At 36.0% G+C, this 25,492-nt stretch overlaps 1 protein-coding gene across 4 annotated transcripts in view; it reads left to right on the top strand.

Annotated features, from left to right (window-relative positions):
• Nucleotides 1–957: 957 nt before the first annotated feature.
• The window catches only part of eps8l2 (EPS8 like 2), a 46,965-nt gene continuing 22,430 nt past the window's right edge, over nt 958–25,492 (top strand). The window contains exons 1-3 of one of the 4 annotated variants that reach the window (XM_051883098.1): nt 958–1,209; nt 15,085–15,135; nt 15,850–15,896. In XM_051883098.1, coding sequence (XP_051739058.1) covers nt 15,101–15,135; nt 15,850–15,896 — 82 coding nt within the window. In that variant the 5' untranslated portion in view covers nt 958–1,209; nt 15,085–15,100. Of the gene's footprint in view, nt 1,210–15,084; nt 15,136–15,712; nt 15,897–25,256; nt 25,410–25,492 lie in introns of those variants that run through there. The other 3 variants (XM_051883097.1, XM_051883099.1, XM_051883100.1) reach the window with 3 other exon arrangements.

The following is a 25,492-nucleotide window of genomic DNA, read 5'->3' on the forward strand; positions in this document are numbered from 1 at the left end:
TGAACCACTGTAGTCACATGAACTGTTTTAAATATGTCTTTAGTACCTTTCTGGTCATTGAAAGTGTTAATTATCTTGCTGTCAGTGCAGGCCTCACTGAGCCATCGGATTTCATCAAAAATATCTTAACTTGTGTTCTTAAGATGAACGAAGGTCTTACGGGTGTGGAACGACATGAGGGTGAGTAATTAATGACATAATTTTCATTTTTGGGTGAACTAACCCTTTAAACCAACAATTCTTTTTACAGTGTAGTCATTGTAAAAAAATAAATAAATAAATAAATAATAATAATAATAATAATTTTGGGGGTGTAAAAACAATCTTCAGTCAGATATTGCTAGTAAATTGCATGAACACAGAAAACATTTCAAAACATTTGGAGTCATATACATTTTCTTGTATGTTATGAGGCATTGCAAAAATGCACTGTGACAGTGAAATGGATAGTGCATACAGATGCAGCACTGGTTTTTAATTCAATACTAAGTATTATCAATATTAAATCATTTTAGTTCACTTTTAAATATTATTTACCTTTTAATTTTTACTTAATGTTACACTAATGCCCTTTGCAATACATTTTTAGTATTTCGATATCAGTAAATAATGGATAGTCATTGAATCTCAATGCAAAACATAACTAAATAACCTGCCTTTGAAGTTTTTTTTTTTTTTTTTTCCCATTAGCACAGTGTTGCCTCCAGGCGTTCCCCAAAAAAGCATCATTTTATGTTAGAGAAGTGAGTCAATTTTATTTGAACATTTCTTTCATAATGTGTGCAATAGAGAGAGAGAGAAAAAAAATATTTATAAAGCTTCAGGGTGAAGCTCTATAAATACTCCATGACTAAAATGTGTATGTTCCAGAAAGACTGCATTAAAAGTGCATGCGTTCATATGCAGGCTCCGCCCCCCCATCTCGCGCTGCAGGTAGAGTTACGAGCGCGAATCATCTGTCACTCGCTCGAGCGCACCTGTTGCATCGTTCTAGCCTTTTTGTCCTCTCCTTTATATTTTGTTTCTACATTTCTGTCTGTATCAGCAAGGTCGCCTTGGCTACCCAAATCGCGTCGTATTTGGAGCAAAGTTCACTTCTGTGAGAAAACGGATTGAGATGGAGTCTTGAAGAATAGTTTATCTCAGGAGTTTTTTGGAGGAACTATCAGCGAACTGAAGAACAGCATCATAGATTCTCTCTGCTGAGGGGTAAGAGCGCGTTTCTTTATCAACCCACTATCACTACTGACCGCGACGCGACGCGTCTTGAGCGCAGCTATACCGCGACGTACTGTAGAACGCTCCCGTTATAAGGGTCGCGCGCTTGTAAAGTGCTCTTATTTGCGTTTCTGTGCAAATACGAACGCAAGGCAAATACGTGAAAATGTCCTTTGAGTGCCTTTGGTCATTCATGCGTTTAAGAAACATCAATGAGACTTTGTCAACATCGATTTTGGTTTTATTAATAGAGTGGATGTCATATTAATATTTAATGTCTAGGTGTGGTTTATTGAAGACGAACTATTGAAAGAAGTGACATTGGGTTTGTGGGGTATTTTGGTGACCTTTTTAACAACTTTCATTACTGATTCAAGAAGAACAAACATAATAATGAGACAAACCGTCATAATTTTACCTGCCAAAATATGGTTACACAAGTTTTTTTACTCTGTCTGTGGTGACAATTTAATAGATGGAGCTAAAAATCAGTCTGAAACCATCCTGTGGTCTCAATTCATTCATTTATTGCACGCAAACATATTGTGAACACCTCTGAACAAGATTCGAAATAATAAAATAATCATGTTTTTTGAGTGATACACTCTAAAAAATAAAGATTCTTCATTGGCATTAATGATTCCATGAAGAACCTTCAACATCCATGGAATCTTTTCATTCAAGGTTCTTTAGATAAAATGTTCTAAGAATGTTCACCGAAAGGTTCTTTGGGGAACCAAAAATGGTTCTATTGCTGCGAAAACCCTCAAACCTTTATTTTTAAGAGCGTAATGTTCTAGTGTTCAAGAATCAGTGATATTATACCATGTGTCTGGTTTTGCAGCTTATGTTGGGTGTTGTTTCACTACAGCTGACCGACAATATTTGGAATGATAAATCAGATATGTCACATGTTGTAATGCTTTTATATTCCTTTGGAAAACATTTATGAATCAGGATCAGTTCCAGGCAGTCGTGACCACATTTTCAAACAACGCCAATGACATTGTGACCCAAATGAGAGTCCTCGATCAATCACAAACTTTCACCTTTCCATCTGACAGGCAAACAAGCGACACAAACGTCCCTCTTGTTACTCTGGTCTGTCTTTCTGCTCCCCCACGATCACAATACGAGACAAACACACTTATCGTTCTCAGAAAACCATCATCATCATTACAGACGGGGAATAAAAGCCTTTAGCTGGCGCTCAGGCTGTTTTGCTCATGGCATTATAAAGCCAATTCACCCCTGCAGGGCAAAGGTCCCGCAGACATTATCTCCATTTGCACATCTGTTTGAGGAGGCATTACATCATTTACCGAAGTCAATAAGGTGAGCTTAATTGTCATGGATGCTTGATGTTTTTGTTTATAGCTTGGGATCAGACTGGCTGAGGTCACCCAAAACATTTAATTGATGAATCCATCTAATGAACCGATGATGCCTAAAAATGAGCACAATGCACAATAGAGCAGCCGAAGCGAAGACGCTCCCATCAGAGGCTGATTGTTTTTGCTCGGTCACCTAAGTGAAAGCAAATTAAATTACATATCGTGTTCCTCGTCAAAAGACGGCTGTGACTCTTTCTGACCGTGGGTGGTTTGTTGTTGCACATTTGCTTGGAAACCGAGGTGGTCATTAGCATATTCTCAGGTTTAGATGTGACAGTTCTGAGTGTTTGTGCATGTGTGGTTTTGATTGGCAGCTTCATGCATGTTTCAGTGGCTGTCGATCAGGTTAAGCTCAATTTAGAGTTAGAAAGTGCCTGTCAGTTCTCAAATAGGAATTTGAATTGATTTGCATTGAATTGAATACAGTAATTTGCCCACAGGATTTTAAGTAGAATGACAGGAAGAGGAATTTAGTGAATTGCAAATCAGAGAAATTCAGCACAGTCATACAACAGGAATTTTCTTAATCCAACAAAAAACTCATATTTGCATCATTAATTGTGACTAATTTTGCCTATTTCCTGATCTAGTTACAGTAAATACTGCCAAAACAGTTGAGCACCACGGTTTCATTCTATTTCAATTCTGTTTTCACAGCAATTCCATAGAATCTTTTTTTTGGTCCCCCAAAGAACTGTTTAGTGAACAGTTCCAAAAAGAACCATTTTGTAGAACATTTTTCATGTTTTCATGGATTTTAAAAGTTCCCCTTTCAAAAAATAAGTTCATTTTATTAAGTATGCTCATATTTTAATTATACTTTATATCAATGTACTAATAGTATACTTGTAAGTGTACTATTTCAATACTACTTGGTACTAAATTGGCCCACTTTTAGTGTATAAAAGTATACTTTTAAGTATACTTTAAGTGTAACAGTACTAAACTTTGAGAATACAACTACATTTTTCGTTTGTACTGCAACCACACAACTAACTATACAAGTGATAGGTATACTGATAGTCAAATACTTGTAGCACATTTTTTTAGTTTATGAAAGTACACTTTAAAGTAGTATACTCTCAATAAACTAGTAGTTTAGTAGTTTTATACTGTAAGTGTACTTGTAAGTTTTCTTTAAGCGAACTTAACATAATACTTCTAGTTTACTGCATTATTTTTGCACTTTAAGTATACTAACATATTCCTATTTAGGTGTTAATTTTTACACTTGAAATATACCTTAACTGTACTTTAAGTATATTTGAAGTAAATTCCTATGTACATACACAAATTCACATTCACACACTCAGACTTAAGAGCATATTTGTTTTCTTTATAAATCAATATTTTCAAACAATGTAAGTTTATAAGACAGTACATATGTGATTTTTTAATAGACTACTCAATCAAACAAGTAAACACAACTGCAAGCCAAGTATACTTAGAATACTAAATTTGCTCAAAAGAGTACAAGTATAGGCCAAATATACTTTTCTGTCAGTATAAGTCAAGTATACTTAAGTGTAATTTTAAGTATATTTCTGAGAAGTACATAAAAAGTAGACTGAAAGTATACTTTTAGTTTAAAAGAAGTATACTAATAATACACTTGAATAAACTTATTTTTTGTAAGGGTCTTCATGGAACCATAGCCTCAAGAATTGAATTAGAATTAAAAATGTATTTCAATTCAGATCTGAATCGAGTAAACTTGTCATGTTGTTCTTGGCAGACATTGTTTTTTATTAAAGAATGTGTGTCTGTCGAGAGCCAGATTTTTGCACACGTTTCCAAATCCCCACAGATTCCTTTGGGCTATAAATGCTGACGTTTGTTTATCATGCATGGAAACGTCATTGTGGTGAACAGCCGGTCAACCATGACACCTCCTGAGTGGGAGAATATTTGACTTTTGGGTACAAATACCTTTCAAATACAAATATCACTGTTGTGAAATGACTTTGTGTTTTTAGTATTAAAAATGAACAATGTGAATTCAAGAATTGCTGACAATATCCTCTTTAATTTATTATTAAGACAGGCTTTTCAAGAACTCTAGACTTTGCTCGTTGACACGTCACACACACACTGACTGTAAGCGCTGATATTTTCCATGATGACACACTTTGCTGTCACTTTTAAAGTCCTGAATTAAGATTTGTATCAGTTGCTCTTTAAGATGCTCAAAGTTCAATGCAAAGGGAGATATTTTCTTTACGGAAATCGCTTTTTAATGACTACAGCAAACGGCTGGTAGGGACTACAACAAGCTTCTTCCCGGGTTAGTGACATCACTAACGGTAAATTTTACATAAACCCCGCCCCCGAGAACACACAACAAAGGTGGTAAAGCCATGTTGGGCTGCTTTAGAGAAGAGGAAGAGTTGTTGTAGTAGAGTGTTGTTACCATGCCATCATTTTACGCCGGACTGCTTCACAAACGAGGGTCAATTCAACGCTGGATTTGCACAAAAGATTAACATGACGGCACATGCTAGTCGATGAGTTGAATCAACTCCACAGCAACTACATACATTTATCCACTAACCATTCAGAAACGTCCAGTTTCATTCTAAAAGTTGTAACTTCTTCCTGAGTCTCTCCATCAGTGTCGACTCCGGTTTGAACAATGTAAGGCTGAACACCGTTACTGACAATCCTCATTTTGTCTGCGTGAGATTCTCCAGCTTTGTTGTTGTTGAGCAACTGAAGCGCGAGCTGTTAAAGCTCCGCCCTCTTCTGGAAAGGGGGCCGGGAGCAGCAGCTCATTTGCATTTAAAGGGACACACACAAAAACGGCGTGTTTTTGCTCACACCCAAATAGGGGAGAATTTGACAAGCTATAATAAATGATCTGTGGGGTATTTTGAGCTGAAACTTCACAGACACATTCTGAGGACACCAGAGACTTATATTACATCTTGTGAAAGGGGCGTTATAGGTCCCATTTAACTAAGATCTCACATATGTCTTGGTAGACATATGTGATATCATAGCTCATTATGACAACAATTTACTCATTTGTGTCTGATTTTATTTCTTTAAGTCTTTATTTCTTAAGATTTAAGTCTCTTGAACTATGAAAGAGCAACTACGCATCAATGAAATTTTCTTCTGGCAGGTTTTGAGGAGTGTGGCGGATACAGGGAACTGGACTCTGATGCAGTGATAGATTAGTGTTAGATCGGGTTGCTGAATGGACACGGTTAAGTCACTTGTTTTGGCTCAAAACTTCATGAGATGTGAAAATATGAAGCTTAAATCAATTAAGAAACTTGTTCGGCCGTCTTCTGCAATTGGTAATAACCTAGACACAATCTCATAATCTGTATGTTAATGTGTTTTGAAGTTAAAAGCAATAATTTCCCAAACGCAGAACAGTACATCTGGAGAAATGCAGATCAACAAAGGCAAACTGTGGTCATTAAACAAAACAGCCTGGACAAACAAAGCCAAAACCCAAATGAAAGGTGGAGTGCGTGGAACCAACAATGAGCGCTTAGGGTTAAAAACAAGTTCAGGAGTGGTGGAGGTGTGTGACGCGGCCTTAAATAGAGGCGCTGTGAGAGGAAATTTTGGAACGGCCTCAGAATGCCAGTCCATTCATTCGCTCAGGTGTGTCAAATACCACAGGACGTGAGTCAAAGAGTCTGTATAAACCTGGTTTATAAATTCACCTTGAGAAAACATGAGATGTGGGAAATGCCTTTGAGCAGATGACATAATATTCAACCAGTGCTGTGCATTATTGCATTAGCCCTAATAAAGATAACCAGTAGTGTTATGTCAGTACTTTTTATGTTATCCCGAACTAGATTTTAGTTTCTTTCACCTGTTGAACATAAAAGAAGATATTTTGAAGAATGTCGGTACCCAAACATTTGATGGGCCCCATTGACTTCCATAGTAAAAAACTACAATGGAAGTCAATGGGGTCCATCAACTGTTTGGTTACCAACATTCTTCAAAATATCTTCTTTTGTGCTCAGCAGAAGAAAGAAATTATTGCAGGTTTGGAACAACTTGAGGGTGAGAAAAAGATGACAGAATATTCATTTTTGGGTGAACTATTCCTTTAAGGCAGGACGAGTCAGAAAGGTGATGTTTTAATGCCGCTGCAGTTTTTCCTGAGACTTTCAGGTGACTTGCAGGTGTGTTTTTAGTCAAAGTGGTATTTTCTTTTCCTGTAAATAAGTTTGCCTGTGGTGACTAGTCACACTGCGTGCAAAGTAGACAGTTTCATTGTTTATAATGACAACAATCTTTTTGGAGAACGGTTATCTTTTTTCTTATCTTTTTTATCTTTAGGGTTAAGTTATTCAAAATATTTATTATTATAACTTGACATCATTAAGTTGTGAAAATGTTATTTCTGAATGTTCTCTGAAAGTTCAAATGTCCAGATTTTTAAATGTTTTAAAAATGTTTTGTCTTGGTTATGAAAACATTAAGGCAACATTCCATTATGGGATTGTTCTTTTGAATGTTCTCTGAACATTCTGAAACAAGTAATAATATTTAAAAATGTTACTACTAAAATGTTTAGAAAAAGCATTTTATGAACAGTATATAGATAATATTTTACTAGTTTTTAAAAATGTTTAAAAAAGGTTTTTATTGGTTATGCAAACGTTAAGGGAACATTTCATTTTGCAAACATTATGGGAGTGTTACTTCTCGGAACATTTAAAAAAATGTTCCATGAATGATGTATAGATCATATTTTGGCGCTAACGTTTTGAGAACATTATTATAGATCAGATGACTTTGAACGAATGTTCTATTAACGGTTTCATGAGAAATCGAGTCTCCCCAGGAATCGGGGCTCCTTTAGGACCCAGGCGGTAATGCCTGATCAAATGTTGTTATTGTGATGTCTTGACAAATTGTAACCTATTTCACTATTGTTTAGGATGTTTATTACATTAATTGTACAAACAACATTCTTGAAATATAAAATGAATGCCTATGTATTGCATAATAAAACAAACTGGAAACACAACCATGCCTAAAAATGTAAAAAAAAAAGAACATACTATGTTCTGTAAAAGTAATTTAATATTCATTTTACACAATAATAGCAATGTGGTATAGTATATAATAAAACTGTAATAAATTTGTAATAAATTAATTGTCATGCTAAGTACACATAAACATCATTCATTTGAAACATGTAACTGGGAACTATATTGGAAGCAAAAAACATACCTAATATAATATAAGCTAGCTAGCAGGCTAATCAAGTAGATGTATGCTATGCTAGTACATAAGCTAACTAAAAAACAGTAAGAATGAGAAATGCTTGATTTCACAAACTATATCTCAGTTATATACTAGTATATGAACCATGTAATTTAAAAGACATTAATGGTCATTATAACGCATTTTAAACGATATAAATAATAACGTGATTTTGCAGGAATTATAATCAGGCGCTACAAATACTAACCATTAAAAGTCCATTGAACCAATGGGATTATTTGGGGTTTTAAAGGAGACCCGATTCCCAGGGGGACTCGATTTTTCCTGAGGGGACTCGATCCAAGGAGTTACAGGTTTCTTACTAGAATATTACCAGCAATTACTTACAATCCTCATTTCTGCACTTTAAAGGTGCAGTAAGCGATTTCTGAGAAATGCTGTTGATATTTGAAACCACCAAAACAAACACACCCCTACCCAAAAGATCACACCCCTATCTTGATAGCTCCGCCCCCAAATTCACGAACACGCTATGCAAGACAGGCACCTCCCCCCTATTGAGTGGACACGCCCCTTATTGCTAATTGGCTACAAGTGTGTTGTGGTGCTCAGAAATTGCTTACTGCACCTTTAAGGTTTCAGACCAATCTGAGCATTGAATCACACACTATTCTATTCAACAGACGTAGGTGTGAAAATCTTCCGGATGGTATCAGCTTAAACACCCGCTAGGTGTTTGTATGAATCTGATAGAATCTTTACATAGTCAAATGCTTATGCTCTGAGAACAGCCTTTGTTTTTCTCTTTGCTTAAGGTTAAGGATTTCACTGATGTAACAGCTTTCAAATCATTGGAAAGGGACTCAACTGATACTGTTTGTGTGACTCTAAGTGGCCTGATGAGTGTCATACCGAAGGCTCTGATTGGCCAAAGCGGGCTGTTTGTTGTCTGGCTTAAGTGATCTGTTGTATTGTGTATGTTTGTTTGTCTAGTTCTTTCTCTTTGAGTTGAATGGACAGGTAATGGACGGATGATGGACATTGCTTTCAATCATAAAGTAACAATTGACAGTAGCAGGCATTTATTGACACAGGATGATTGAAAAATAAATCAAAGTATATATTGGAAGTAAACCGTTGTTTGCACTGTATTCGATTTTTTGGACAGTGTGCCTTTTGTGTGGATGATGGACGAGTGAGTGATTGTTTGAGGCTTATATCTGCTCTTCACACACAGATATATCTGAATATCGACCAGAAGTTTTTTGTGATTATCACAGCGAGTTTGACATTTCAGTGCAGTTTATTATGTAAAAACAAACTCTGGTAATTTGCTTTTATTTGGTTTTGACCAGGAACTAAAGCACTGGAAAGTGAAGCTAAAATGTGTAGAGCTTTACCGAAACCTTTTGCTGGTAACATACACTTCTCGTTTTATTGCTGTTCAAGTAAATGTTTAATGTTGACAAGCAACAGGTCTTCTGATTTTTTTTTGAAGGAATGGACAGTTTCGTGTTACTTTTTAAACGTTTAGGCTCATAGCATCAGTTTTGTTTTCTCCGAACAATTCCAGTGATACCAGATATCATCCAAATTAAGGCCAATGAATAAAACATCACGATAAGAGATACACCAAAGATTACGAGCTCTGGATGCGCAGCTGTGTCATTGAGAGGTGCTGCAATAAAACCAGAGCATTGCAATCTGTCTCACAGTCACTCATTTACACACACTCACAAACACACGCACACACGCTCATGCACGTTTGACTAGCTATCTAAATAAGGACATACCATAGACCTTTATTGATTTTATCATATATGGATTTAAATGTATAACTATTTATGCTTACTAACTCAATCGCTTCACTGCAAAAAAAGTTACACTAAAGCAACTTAAATAAAAAGTTAAATAAAGCAACCAGCTGCAAAGCATTTTTGATTTTGAACTTCAGTAGTTTTTGAAAGTTAGACGGGTTGTTCACCCAAAATAACATTTTTAAATCAACCTTCCTCAGCAAGTACATTAAGTATTTGTTGAAGGATTAATAAGGAATTGAAAAAACTATTTTTCTAACTTTAGGAAAGAAGCTCACAGTTGCGTGGTTTGAAAGTCCACCAAACTCACAACATTTTAGCATGTGAATATGTTTAATTGAACAAACCTATTTAAAAGGAACACTAATCACAATAATGGTGACTTAAAACATTAAATGGAAAGTTCTGCGCATGATCTACTGACTACGCGCAAATTAAAGAACATAGATGCAGCCGGATAATTTCAATAATGACCAACACAATCTCAGTGCAAATTAGTGTCTGGTTTAAGACATGCTTTTTTGGGGCGTTAAATAATGGCGCAAATACCAGTGAATTGACTAGCACAAACCTTAGTAAATCACCTTGCGTGATTCATTTAAATACTCTCCAAGCATAAATTTGGCATCTGAAAGGGAAACTCCTACAAATGCATATTCAATGAGGTCAGCTTCAAAAATAACCCTGTCCACGCCTTTTCAGCGCTAATTTTTTACTGCGTGTCGTGTCCTGACAGTAGTTTTTTTTAACACCAAAAGAAAACTGTTAGTAAATCTGGCCCTATATGTTTTACAGATGCTTTGAAATGTACAGATCCTCACAATTCCCTATGTTTTGATTAACACAAAATTAAATTATTCAAGTACAAGGGATTATGGGTATTCCCCCCAGTCACAATGTTTGCATGCTCAGAAATAGATGCAGCAATATGAGATTCAAAGTGCTTTGCTTTTATAGCTTTATAAAAAGAAACTCAAATTGCCCACTTTACAGGTAAACAGTATTGCAATATTTACATTTCATAAATACATTACATATTGAATATGAAAATATTATCCCTCAAATCAAATCAAGACTAGCTGTGATTGTCATAGTGGCAGTTTGACAATTGCTCTACTGTCACCAAACTTGACATTATCAGATCTCACATGGTCAAACCAGTAGAGAACCACTGATTTACAGTGTTCCTGTAAAAGACAATTTTGCATTTTTAGTGAAAAATCAGGGAATTACTTACTTTTATACATCGTTTTTTCAAATGAGGACCACAGAAGGTGAATTTTGTCAGATTTAGCCTTTATTGGGGGACTATTTTAAGCATGCACACACACAAAATGAATTATTTTGATAGAGAGCCCCTATTTGAAATACATTTATTTCATGCTTATACTACAAATACATTTACATATGTGACCCTGGACCACAAAACCAGTCATAAGTAGCACGGGTGTATTTGTAGCAATAGCAACAATACATTGTATAGGTCAAAATGATAGATTTTTCTTTTAAGCCAAAAATCATTAGGAAATTAAGTAAAGATCATGTTCCATGAAGATATTTTTTGAACTTCCTACCGTAAATATATCAAAAATGTATTTTTGTGAGTGGATATGCATTGCTAAGGACTTCATTTGGACAACTTTAAAGGTGATTTTCTCAATATTTCGATTTTTTTGCACCTTCAGATTCCAGATTTTCAAATAGTTGTATATTGGCCAGATATTGTCCTAACAAACCATACATCAATGGAAAGCTTATTTATTCAGCTTTCAGATGATGTATAATTCTCAATTTCAAAAAAATTACCCTTATGACTGGTTTTGTGGTCCAGGGTCACATATTTACAGTATGTACTTAATAAAAAAACCCTGCAATTGTACTTTAGGTATACTAAACTGGTATACTTAGAGTCTGCTAAATTGGAATAACTAATTTTGTACTTAATGAACTTTAATTGTGTGGAAATAGTGCTGAGGTCCAACTAAAGAAAAACTTAAGTATATGTGATTGTGCTAAAGTGGAACTATTGCAAGTATACTTTAAATATCTTGCATTTAAAGACTAATATTATTTAAAGTTCATACAATCCTTATCAATATTGACATTAAAACACATTTTAGGCTTAATGTTAATGCATTGTGCACAAGTAGTACTCCAAATAAAGTTTAATTATAATTTTTTATATCAGTAAGTCTCAAGCGATATGTCAGTAAATATGTTAATATATTTGAATTAGTATGAAATAAATCTATTTTAAATATATTGCTTTTTTACTTGGGGCATCAGCATCACAAACTAAGACTATGATTTAGCACGTCAATATGTTTGATTGAACAAACCTAATCAAAATGAACACTGATCAGAATAATGGCGATCCCTCAAATCTGATTGGATGATTGGAATGTTGTACTTCAGGTTCTGTGTTCGGAATCTAATACTAGTGTACTTCTTTATTATGTACTGCATGGTGTCTGATGTTTTTAAAAATAGTATGCAAAACAGTGTACCACAGTAAACATTTCAAACAAAAGCTGCATTGTTGTCACATTGCATATAAAATCTAATTTTCTGTAAATGAGGATACGTTGAAAATTCAAGATGATTTTGCTTTGGGTTCATTACACTGAAAATGCATTGTGGGATCCATTACCTCAGAGAGTGTGCTCTGGTTGTGTACTGTACATTTTGGCAAATGTCTTCCAGGTATATCATGCATGCAGAAAATTGGCATTTCTACTGTAGAAATAGTAGTATGGTATGACATTGCAAACACAGCAATAAAATGAGATGACATGTTGAAGCCAGTTAATGTGGCTTAACATTCCTGAAATGAGTCATGATCATTTCATTCAGTAAGTTCAGCTCCTGGCATCAGTCAGACTGTCTCCTGTACCTCTGACACACCTTCCTCAAGGATTTTAAAAGCAGGTGGATTCCACAAACACGAGTTCAAAGTCCTTTTATGTTGATCCTCATCTGATTCTGAAAGTGACTTTAATATTTTATGGTTATACACCTATGACGGCATATACTGTTATGATTGAGTGTACGTGTTTTTCATATCATGTCCATGTTTCCTTTAGTCTATAGTCCACATCTGCTCAGCTGATGATGTTTGTTATTTATCGATGTCACTGTGTGAATTATACAATGACATTTCAAATCTTTTATTTAGGGTGTATATAAGTTTTTCCCCCTATAATTTTTAAATGCATTTTGTTATAAACACACACACACACGATGCAGAGTCCACACATGCACTCTCATCAGTTAAGTGCAGAGCCAGCGAGTTTATTTGTGTGTAAAGCCTCGGAGTGTGTAATTAATTAAGCGTTTGAAAAATGTCCGTGTCCCGAGGAGAGGCAGGTCTTGTTTCAGGCTGGGCTGCCTGCCTGCTGTTGTCTGGTCCAGCATCTTTACGGGACAGCGGACAGCGGAGCAGATACAACCAAAACAACACTGCGGTTCATCACACCCCTGTTACTGTGTTAAAACAGGCTTAGTGAGGCATTTGATAAACTCTAAATACAACATACACTGGAAAAAAAAATTGTGTAGGATTTACTTTGAAACTCAGGAATTGCTTGTAAATGTCACAAATTATTACAAAGAAAGATATGGAATTAAACATGATTTACTCTAATAATATTTGTTTTATATACACTGTAAAAAAAATATTTTCATGATTTGTTATTACATTTTTTCTTTTGTCAAATCAACTTTGTCAAAATGTGGTTCAGATAACATAATATTTTGAGTTTCTGTTGATTAAACCAATCGCCTTCATTGTATTAACTTCAATGATTAATTTCAATGAACTCAAAATTTTAAGTCAACCAGGTAACTTTTTTAAGTTACACCAACAATTCTTCAAGTTCAAAATAATTTTTTACAGTGTAGGATGACTGTTCATGTAACAGGAAATGCTTCAAAACCTTGGGCGTTGTATAAACGTTGTGTATACGTTTTTAAATGTTCCTAAAATGTTAATGGAACGTCCTTTTGATGTTATTAGTATTTGATGCAAGTTCTCACAATGAAATGAGAAAATGTTCTTGGTACACTCTAAAAAATGCTGGGTTAAAAACAACCCAAGTTGGGTTGAAAATGGACAAATCCAGCGAGTGGATTGTTTTAGCCCAGCACTTGGGTTGTTTTATCCCAGCAGTTGGGTTGTTTTAACTTAGTGGTTGGGTTGTTTTAACCCAGCGCTTGGGTTGTTTTAACTCAGCGGTTGGGTTGTTTTATCTCAGTGGTTGGGTTGTTTTAACCCAGCACTTGGGTTGTTTTAACCCAGCACTTGGGTTGTTTTATCCCAGCATTTGGGTTGTTTTAACTCAGCGGTTGGGTTGTTTTAACTCAGCGGTTGGGTTGTTTTAACCCAGCGCTTGGGTTGTTTTATCCCAAAGGTTGGGGTGTTTTGATCCAGCGACTGGGTTGTTTTAACCCAGCGCTTGGGTTGTTTTATCCCAGCATTTGGGTTGTTTTAACTCAGCTGTTGGGTTGTTTTGACCCAGCGATTGGGTTGTTTTAACCCAGCGGTTGTGTTAAATGTGTGCCCAATGTGCTGGGCAGTTTTATTTAACCCAACTATTGTTTAAAAATTACTATATGGCTGACTTAAAATGAACCCAAAATAGGTTGGAAATTAAAAATCAGACACATGATTACTAGAGGCAACGATAATAATCAAAAGGTGATAATTTATTAATGAGCAAATGTTTATTGTTTAATTATTATTCATTAAACTTATTAATCAATGTTCATTTATTAAACATATTAATAAATGTTAATTTCCAACATACTTCAAAGCTGTTGTAAAATGCTGAAAAACGTTATGCTAACGTTTAAATAATGTTCTACTCAAACTAAGAAAACTTGATAGTTTAAAGTAACTTCAAATCAACATGGAGTGATTATAATATGTTTTTTGAACATACATTTGTTTGTAATTACATATTTGTTTATAATGACGTATTGATTATTCATGAGCAGACAGGATGCAGACAGTCGCTTCATGCTCTGTTTGGTGCGTTTACGGTTCGTCAAAGGAGTCATGTGCTTCAAGAGTCACACAGAGATGAATTATTCACAGCGGCCAGGACAGAGAAAGAAAGAAACAATGGAAAGGCCTTTGAAAGAGAGAAGGGTGGAGGCGTGGAAAACAAAAATAGCATGGTGTTTAGAGAGAGATTAAGACGCTGGCAATTTGTGACGAGCTAAAGAGGCCAGAGTGATGATGCAGGTCTTAAACAACCTCAGATTATTCCAAGTAAGAGTTGTTAGTGCATTACTGCACAATTCATACCGGTCAGACACACCCTGCAGGAAGTTTAGGGAGATATTATAGTACAAAATACAGTGATGTGTGGATTTACTGTAATTGCTGTGACATGTGTTTCATTTCCTTCTTGGTGTTAATGACCCTTCTGTCTCGCTCTCTGTCACAGGTGGATGTCGTAGAACATGAATGTTTTGGGGACCCCAACAAAATCAAGCAAGTAAGTCTCTTGCTTGAGTCATACACAGTTGCATGAATGGAGATACTTCTAACTATGCAAGCTAAACTTTATATGTTGTCGCAATGCATAATGCAATGCAAGTACTCAATGCATTCCACCCTATATCGGGCATTAGCATAGTCATGGAGGAGCAACAGTTTAAAGTTAATTGTGTCTTTTACGGTATTTTATGAAACATAAGAGGACATGTTCTTGTTGCATACACCAGGACAGTGTGCTTGCAGTGCATTGGCTAATTGCATTTGTGTACTTTCAAATAACATGTTTCTGGCATTATGTGCATGTAAAATGAATGCAGCTTTTGCTAATGTTTTTTTGGGATCTACACACACCTAGCCAAACATCCCGTAGTTAGTGATTTTTTTGTGAGATTGTGTGTGTGTATGTATATTACAGTCTAAGTTAACAGAGCAGCACTGTTTGGGAATGTTTGCCTTTCCTGCCCTGTTGGAAACAACCTGTCTCTGTGTCTCTGTGTGTCTCACTCAAACCCCCTTCCCTCGCTCGCATATGCTCTCACAACCTGTAGATCCTGCTAATCAGTCTTGCACAATCTGTGCACAGCATTCACTTTAGACCAGTGCAACGAGTGTGTGCCGTCTAGAGTATTTAAAGCAAAACTAAAGGCTGTACAGCGATGAAGAGCAGACATCATCCACCACCATCCTCATCCTCATCTGCTCTTCTTTGCAGTGGGGTGGCCAGATCGGACAGCAAGATCAGTGCCAAGACCCTGTTCGGTAAGTAAACGTCACATTTATTTGTGCTGTGAGCAATTTCTTACAGTAATAGAAAGCTGCGTTCATGCGCTCAACATATATGTCTCTGATAGTCCATTGCGTTCACGCGCTCAACATATATGTCTCTGATTGGCCATTGTGTTTACGCGCTCAACATATATGTCTCTGATTGGCCATTGCGTTCACGCGCTCAACATATATGTCTCTGATTGGCCATTGTGTTCACGTGCTCAACATAAATGTCTCTGATTGGCCATTGCGTTTACGCGCTCAACATATATGTCTCTGATTGGCCATTGTGTTCACGAGCTCAACATATATGTCTCTGATTGGCCATTGTGTTCATGCGCTCAACATATATGTCTCTGATTGGCCATTGTGTTCACGCTCTCAACATATATGTCTCTGATAGTCCATTGTGTTCACGCGCTCAACATATATGTCTCTGATTGGCCATTGTGTTCACGAGCTCAACATATATGTCTGTTATTGGCCATTGTGTTCACGTGCTCAACATATATGTCTCTGATAGTCCATTGTGTTCACGTGCTCAACATATATGTCTGTGATTGGCCATTGCGTTTACGCGCTCAACATATATGTCTGTGATTGGCCATTGTGTTCACGTGCTCAACATAAATGTCTCTGATTGGCCATTGCGTTCACGTGCTCAACATATATGTCTCTGATTGGCCATTGTGTTCACGTGCTCAACATATATGTCTGTGATTGGCCATTGTGTTCACGTGCTCAACATATATGTCTCTGATAGTCCATTGTGTTCACGTGCTCAACATATATGTCTGTGATTGGCCATTGTGTTCACGTGCTCAACATATATGTCTCTGATAGTCCATTGTGTTCACGCGCTCAACATATATGTCTCTGATTGGCCATTGCGTTCACGCGCTCAACATATATGTCTCTGATTGGCCATTGTGTTCATGTGCTCAACATATATGTCTGTGATAGTCCATTGTGTTCATGTGCTCAACATATATGTCTCTGATAGTCCATTGCGTTCACGCGCTCAACAGATATTTTCTGTGATTGGCCGTTGCGTTCACGCGTTCATGCGCATTGTGTTGAAAGCAGACATCTATCAGCGGATTCGTCTATCAGCGGATCCCTAATATATCCGCTGATAGACGGATCCGCTGATAGATGCCTGTGTGTATCTGTGTAAGCGCTGCTGAAGAGTGTCAAAATGTCTATTTACAACATGTTTTTGAAGTGTTGATCATTGTAGCCAATCACAGACATATCTGTTGAGCATGTGAACACAATGGCCAATCAGAGGTGTTTAAGAATCTGCTCAACAGCACTCAAGAAGCTAGGGGAAATGCTGGTATCATCACATTTTTAAAATTTTAGTACCGACTTGGTACCGAGGTCGGTACTTTTGACAACCCTAAGTGTTACTTTTCCTTTTTATATTTAAATTCACTCTGAATTTAAATTTTTGCACTGAAATCAATGCAACAATTTACACAATTGCTTGTATTTCCTGAATGGGGAATGTTGATTTCACCAAGTACAACATGTTCTTTTTTTTGTTCCTGGAACAACATTCCAAATAACCCAAACAATCATTTCCCTTTTGATTTTAGGGATAACTTATGGGTAGAGCTAGTTTTAGGGGTCAGGACTAAATTTTCTGATTGGAATGTTGTTCCTGGATCAACAAAACATGCCTTACTTCGCAAAATCAAAAATGTTTACTTGTGCCATAGTTGTGTACGGATGTGGTTTATTGCTTGTGTGTTTGTATGGCTCTTCCCTCTTCTATGACATCACATCCTTTTCCCTGTTTCCTTTGAAATGGCAGTCTACGCGTCGTACAGTAGGACATTTGCATGCATATCACGCACACTCACAGCGCTCACAGGCCTCGTTGCGATTCAGCTAAACCAGAACAATCAGACGTTTGCCTATCAAATGAGTGTGCCAGGATATTTCAGACTGACCTCACACTATTGAGGTCATGAGCAACAAAGAAATCACTTATAGTGGGAATGATTTGCTTTACCTTCTCGCATCCGGTGTATTTTACTTTTGGTGTTATTGTTGATATAGATTGATGTTTGATCACAGGTGTGTGTAGGTCATTTAATTTACAAGGACATCAAATGCGACTTTACCAATTAGATACGTTTTAGAATGGAAGGTTTGACATACAGTAATAGTTTACTTTAATTACTCTCTTAAAAATAAAGGTTCCAAAATTGTGTTTTTGCAGTGATTCCATATAAGAACCATTTTTGGTTCCACAAAGAACCTTTCAGTGAACATTCTGAAAAAGAACCATCTTAGTGTGAAGAACATTTTAATGATCTAAAGAACTTTTTTCCCACTATAAAGAACCTTTTGTCCAATAAGAAGGTTCCATGGATGTCAAAGGTTCTTCATGGAACCATCAATGCCAATAAAGAAAGATATCTATGTTTATATTGACATAAATGGACTTTCTTAGTAAGACATGAGTGTTCAATTTGAATAATGCCAACTTTAAATGAACGCATAGAGCAGGGTGTTTATTGTGCACCTGTCGTCATGACAACTAGGTGTGTGTGTGTCTCCGGGGGTGTGCGTCTCGGCATAAATATACACACAGTCTGCCTCTGTGCCCAGCCGGGTGTGTCTGGAAAAAGGGGGCGTGTGCTCAACCCAGTCTGACATGTACATAAAAGAGGCTTTTGAGCTTTTAAGAAAACGAGAATGAAAGTAAGAAAGGGCAGCATGAAGAAGAGGGCAGAAAGACACACGTATCATTTTAGAAGCTCAAACACTTACTTTTGGCTAACGGTTTATTGTATCGAGGTCGAGAGAGAGAAACAGTGACAGTGTTTTAACAGGTGATTGATGAGTTTTGGAAGCTGTTAACCTACTGTACAGTAATACTAGATGAAGCTGTGTGTGAGAGAGAGAATCTCAAGAAGAACCAGTTCAGATTTCAGAAAATAATAAGAATTTAAATTTTGATCAAAGAAAATGAAGACTATTTTATCATTTTTAAAATTACTTTCATGACATAAGTACAATTAAATTTCACATTTTTAAAATTTTCATTATCATAATGCAAAAAAAAAAAAAAATTACTGCAACATAATTGGATGTTTTGCTAAATAATTCTCATTCTTAAATCTTAAATTTGAGATTTTTTCTCCCTATGGGGTAATAGTAATACATCGTGCCAGGACGGAATGTTTTTAATTTAATTTAATTTAATTTAATTTAAATATTTTACAGTGTAAAAAAATATAATTATTTTTGCATTACAGTAATGAATTGTTTTTTTTTTTTTTTTTTGCTTTGACTTTAATTAAAAAATAGCATAAAAAGTGAGAATATTTTAATGGCCTTACAAAAAAAAAAAACAATTTTTTTTTAATGAAAAGTATAATTTCTTTGCCTCTCTTTAGATTTTGGGGTGAAATATGACCAGGACATGTTCTTTATAGGCTTTGTGCAATTCATCTGTGTGTTTGTGTGATGTCTGCATTTATTCACCTGAGCCTTACATAAGAGACACAACATGTTTTTTGTGTGTTCTGCACTCTGGCAATGACCCATGGGACACAGCCCTGCCTAAGGAGCTCAAACACACACACACACACACACACACACACACACGCACAAACCTGATGCTCTTGCAAAGTTTCACATTTCTGTTTGCTCCTATGCACTGATCCGTGCTTTTAAATCTGTTCCTGTGGTTTGGTTTTATTGTGTCGTGTCCTCGGTCTAACTTCCCTTCCCATCAGCCCCCTGCAAACCAGCACATGCAAAAAAATCTCCCATCTATCACCAGATTCGTGCTCGCGGAGAGGCAATGCAAATGAATAGGAGCGCTTCAAACCCCACACACTTATCACACCATCATCAGATAAAAGAGTGAAAGACATTGTCCGTTAGGATTGATTGGCTCAGTCAAGTCCAGACAAATAATTTATACAGCGCTTTAAATTGTTTCAAAGCAGTAATAAACAGGAAAATAACAAAATCAATCATGCAAACTTCATCAAATATGACACATATTGAAATTTTGTAACACAGCACTATCTTTTTAGTAGTAGTGTCATTATTTAGCTCAAGTCAGTTCAGTGTTGGTTCAGTTTAATTGACTGCACTGAACAAAAAAAATTGGTGTAGAAACAGTTTTTACTCAGAATCCAATAATCTTAGTTTTATTTACAATCATATTTTACAGTGTGTGTAAAATTCATCAGTTATTAAACGTTTAATTAAGCTATAAACTATGGAAGCTTGTTTCCGCCACTAAATAAAAAAATAAGAAAGGTAATTGTGACTTTTTATCTCACAATTATGACTTCATCATAATGACTTTTCATGACTTTTCTCATAATGGTGAGTTTGCATCGTGTGTGTTTGGAAGTTTGTAGGTGTGGTTGTTGCTGTCCAAGTGCAACAGATGGCGTTCCCTGAATTGTGTCCAGATGGGACACCGTATCCGATTGGCAAGGCAGCATCACGACAGGTGATGCTTAGAGCTGCAGAGGGGTTGTGAGACAGGTTTGGTCTTGATGGTTACAGTTTATTTGGATGGTTCCTGTTTGCTCGACACGAGATCGTATTTGCAACCTAGAGTATCTTACGTCTTTGATGTATTTATGAGGGAAACAGGATATTCAACTAGTAATGATGCTGAAAATTCAGCGTTGATCGGGTCAATGTTGTGACGGGTCATTTTTTTGTCCAAAGGCCTTAATAATAATAAAAAACAAAGATATGACATCCAAAGTATGTTAAGGTAGTACAACTAGATCTCTTTTATTGAATCCAAAAGGTTTTAATTATATTTTGCTACATATAAAGGTATTTTAAAGATGTTGATGTTATTCGGTTTAACCGTCCAAAGGCCAATACAGCCATTTCATTTGTGATTAAAATATCTTAAAATGTAATAAATGTATATATTTTTTATTCTGGCATGATTTTATATCATCATATATCAACATAGTGCAAAATGGTATTAAAATTATGTGTAGAAGTCGTTGCTTTGTTATGAGAAAGAATGTCCGGAAAAATGAATTTCATTGATGTCATTCGGAGTAACCGATATAAAGGGACCATTTTGGATCAAGTCATGTGGTCAGTATCATGTGACAGGATGTGACATCATTCAGACACCTGCAAAGGACCACATGATCGTGAAGCAAAGTAACTAACTCTCTCTTAACTGTTTGAAAAATTAATGTTTTCACTTGTTTATACGCATGTCCCGAAACATCAGGTAATTCGATTCAGCTGCTATAAAACATGGAAAATTTTGTAATATTTTAAAAACTTGTGCTAAATATAAAATGTTTAATTGTCCTTTTGCTAGCTGGCTAGATATCAGTCTGTTAGCATTGTTTGAAAATATCGTCATTCGGTATAACCAAAAGTGTCATTCGGTAAAACCGAAATTTTGGTTAAACCAAATGACTTTTTTGGTGACAAATTTTGTCCATCTTGTAAAAAATGACAAAAGCAGTGTTAATTGATTATAAAAACCACATAATCTCATTGTTAACACTTAATAAAACTTCAAAATTAATTATATCTCCATTATGTTTTTTTACTCTTTTAAAAACCTTATTCGTCAATGACCTGATCCCAGGAATAAATTACATTTTAAAGTATATTCAATTAGAAAACAGTTATTTTACATTTAAATAACATTACATTTCACTGTTTTACTGTATTTTTGGTCAAATAATTGCAGCCTTGGTGAGCAGAAGAGACTTCTTTCAAAAACATTAAAATCTTACCGGCCCCAAACTTTTGAATGGTAATGTATAAAACAAATGACTGTTGTTTTGTTAAAGGGATAGTTCATACAAAAAGTGACAATATCCTCATCATGTTGTTCCAAATCTATATGTCTTTCTTTTGTGTTACACAGTTAAATTAAATTTGTTCATACAATTAAATTCAATTGAGTTCAATGTTGTTTCTGTTCACAGAAGAAAGTCAAACAGAGAAAGACAGTTGTGCATATTGTGAAAGAGAGACGCAGAGGTGAGAGACGCTGAGAGGTGAGACAGATTGCGTTACTAGACCTCCAGCAGTCACGTTAGGACAACAGTTTGCCTGACGGTGTGTGTGAGCGCAAATATGTTTGTGTTTGAGGGTCAAAGGTTTAGAGACCCAGATCAAAAGGAAAATATTGCTCAAAAGTTGCTCTTTCATATAGCTCAGGATTTCTAACTTATTTTCAAGTAACTTTGTCTTAGGTGTTTCTTCTGAAATTCCTTAAAGGGGTCCTCAAAGTTCAATGCAAAGGGAGATATTTTCTTTTAAAGAATTCTGTTTAAAGACTACAACAAAGGTTGGTAGGGACTACAACGAGCTTCTTCCCGGGTTGGTGACATCACTAACCCCAAAATTTACATAACCCCGCCCCCAAGAACACACAACAGAGGTGGTGAGGCCATGTTGGGCTGCTTTAGAGAAGAGGAAGAGTTGTTGTAGTAGAGTGTTGTTACCATGCCGTCATTTTACGCCGGACTGCTTCACAAACGAGGGTCAATTCAATGCTGGATTTGCACAAAAGTTTAACATGACGGCACATGCTAGTCGATGAGTTGAATCAACTCCACAGCAACTACATAAATTTATCCACTAACCATTCAGAAACGTCCAGTTTCATTCTAAAAGTTGTAACTTCTTCCTGAGTCTCTCCATCAGTGTCGACTCCGGTTTGAACAATGTAAGGCTGAACACCGTTACTGACAATCCTCATTTTGGCTGCGTGAGATTCTCCAGCTTTGTTGCTGTTGAGCGACCGAAGCACGAGCTGTTAAAGCTCCGCCCTTTTCTGGAAAGGGGGCAGGGAGCAGCAGCTCATTTGCATTTAAAGGGACACACACAAAAACAGCATGTTTTTGCTCACACCCAAATAGGGGTAAATTTGACAAGCTATAATAAATGATCTGTGGGGTATTTTGAGCTGAAACTTCACAGACACATTCTGGGGACACAAAGTTAAAAAAGTGAAATCATAATCAAGGACCACTTTAAAGAGATCACATTGGTGATTTTCTTTGGTGGAGCTCCAGTTACCAGAAAAGTCGAGGTTCGTCTTAGGTAAACTACAGGTGTGAGTTTAATTGCTAGTGTTAAATTAACACAACAATTATCGTGGACCCAGAATCCCTCTCTGCCGTGAGAGGCTGGAGTTCGTCCCGTGCAGCGTTTAGATCTCGCTCGTTGCGAGCTGTCGACATGCTGCGAAGCGCTTGGAGTAAATGTCAGACATGAATAACACATGCACGCAGCTCGACTTACACAAAGATGCCGTGGGTGCGAACCGTTCGGACTCTCTCCATCCAACAGGAAGAGAGGAAAGAGTGTGAAGAAGACTTCCTGGAGAGATGGAGAGAGAGATAATCAGAGGAGGGGCTGTAGGAGAATGTACCTCTGATATGTGATCCCGTAAAGCAGCTGATAAGAACATGTGCTCATTTAGAGGTAATGATTAGCTCTGATCATTTAACCCCAGAGGGCGATGACCCTCTCTCCCACTATCTCTGTCTCTCTCAATTCAGTTTCATTGTTTATTGGCATGCCAAAATGTGTTAGTTTTGCTTGGCTGTGTACATTAGTGCAATAATGGTATATAATTTTGGTGCAGAAAAAGTGAACATCAAATCATATAGTATATGGAACGGTGTATACCGTTTCAGCAAGGTTTACAGTAAATTACAGCAAGGAAAGAAAATATATCACAGTTTCCACAAAAATATGAAGCAGCATAACCGTTTTCAACTTTGATAATAATCATAAATGTTTTGTGAGCTGCAAATCATCATATTAGAATGATTTCTGAAGGATCATGTGACACTGAAGACTGGAATAATGATGATTTGATCGCAGAAATAAATTACATTTTAACATATATTAAAATAGAAAACTTATTTTAAATTGTAAAAATATTTCACTGTTTTTTACTGTATTTGTGATCAAATAAATGCAGCCTTGGTGAGCAGAAGAGACATTTCAAAAACATTAAACAATTTTTACCAACCCCAGATTAAAAATAAAATAAAATAAAATAAAATAAAATAAAATAAAATAAAATAAAATAAAATAAAATAAAATAAAATAAAATAAAATAAAATAAAATAAAATAAAAATCAAGTTAGGGTTGTATATAGGATTATTTATATTTGTGTATATAAATAAATTTACGGTATATAGTATATACAACCATAGTACATATAGTGCATGAATTTCATTAAATTTTATTCCAAATAATAATATTTCTAAAATACTTTAATTTAATTTAATTTAATTTAATTTTTGAATGAATAATAAAAAATAAAATGGAAAATGATTATCATTAGAAATAGGAAAATAGCTCATAAAAAAAATGAGCATAAATAAATAACAATTAAATTAAGTAATTAAGAAAAATAAAATTTAAAAAAAAGTCTAAATGCGCCAATAATGGTAATAATGTACATAAACTCTCTATTGGCATTCCATAACCATTCCATCATTATTTTTCACCCTACAGTTCATCATTAGCTGCAGTGATTCATTCATATTTCCAGTATCACATTTTTGATCTTATCTGAATGAATCAATCAATCAGTGGAGGGACAAAACACAAAAACATTCAGTCACCATGACAACATGCCACCCGTCCATAGCTGTGTTTATGTAACTATTTTAAACACTCCATAACCTTGTTATCATTATTCTTACGGCGAACTAGAACTTTATAACTAGGACACCATAAACATGGTCCTGAACTAAAACATGTTTTCAAGAGAGAATCGCCTTTGATTATGCGCTTTAACCTTGAACTGAACTTAACATGTCTGTTAAATGTCATTTACTGTGGTCTTCAAGTGTTGCCTAAAGGCCGGAACACACCAAGCCGACGGTCAGCCGTTGGGCAGTTTTTGTTCGTCGGCCGACTAAGTTTTTTCAGTGTGTTCTGCACCGTCGGCTGAAGTTGGTCCTCGTCGGCTTTTTTCCGGCCGATTCGAAATGTTGAATCGGCGTCGGCGCTCGTCGGTCCGTCGGCTTGGTGTGTTCCAGCCTTAAGAGAGACGTCTCAAAAAAAGACCCGTTTCTCCTCTAGAGGTCAGAAAAGATTTCAAGAATGTCTCAAACTGTGCAAAAGATACCAAAGTTTGCAATGAAAAGTCTCCTGAGCAACATATGAGCACTTAAATTTGATCTGTTGTGAAGCAAATGTGAAGCCGAGTGTTTTGTGAAACATGCAGCGCTGAGCTGATTTATAGGACTGCTGTAAAACAAACAGTGATATGATATTGAAGTCATAGTCAGAGAGGAGGAAGGGTTTACATGTGTTACACGGTTTGACCTTTGACCTCGCATAAAAGAGGCAGGTGAAACACGATTTCAGCTTGTCAGAACATTTCCTCTCCGTCAGTCCATCAGAGCGTTACTGCTGGAAGGCAACAGATTATTATTTTTTTAACACAATGGAGATGTTTAACGCAGATTTGTAGACAGGATTTGTTGGTTTGAAAGGTAAGGGTGTGAATTTTTATTCCTGTAACGAGTTATTTCTCATATGATTCTGACTCATAAACAAGCATTGTATCGCTAATTGT

The sequence above is a fragment of the Ctenopharyngodon idella genome, chromosome 24 (genome assembly GCF_019924925.1).
Source record: "Ctenopharyngodon idella isolate HZGC_01 chromosome 24, HZGC01, whole genome shotgun sequence".
NCBI lineage: Eukaryota > Metazoa > Chordata > Actinopteri > Cypriniformes > Xenocyprididae > Ctenopharyngodon > Ctenopharyngodon idella.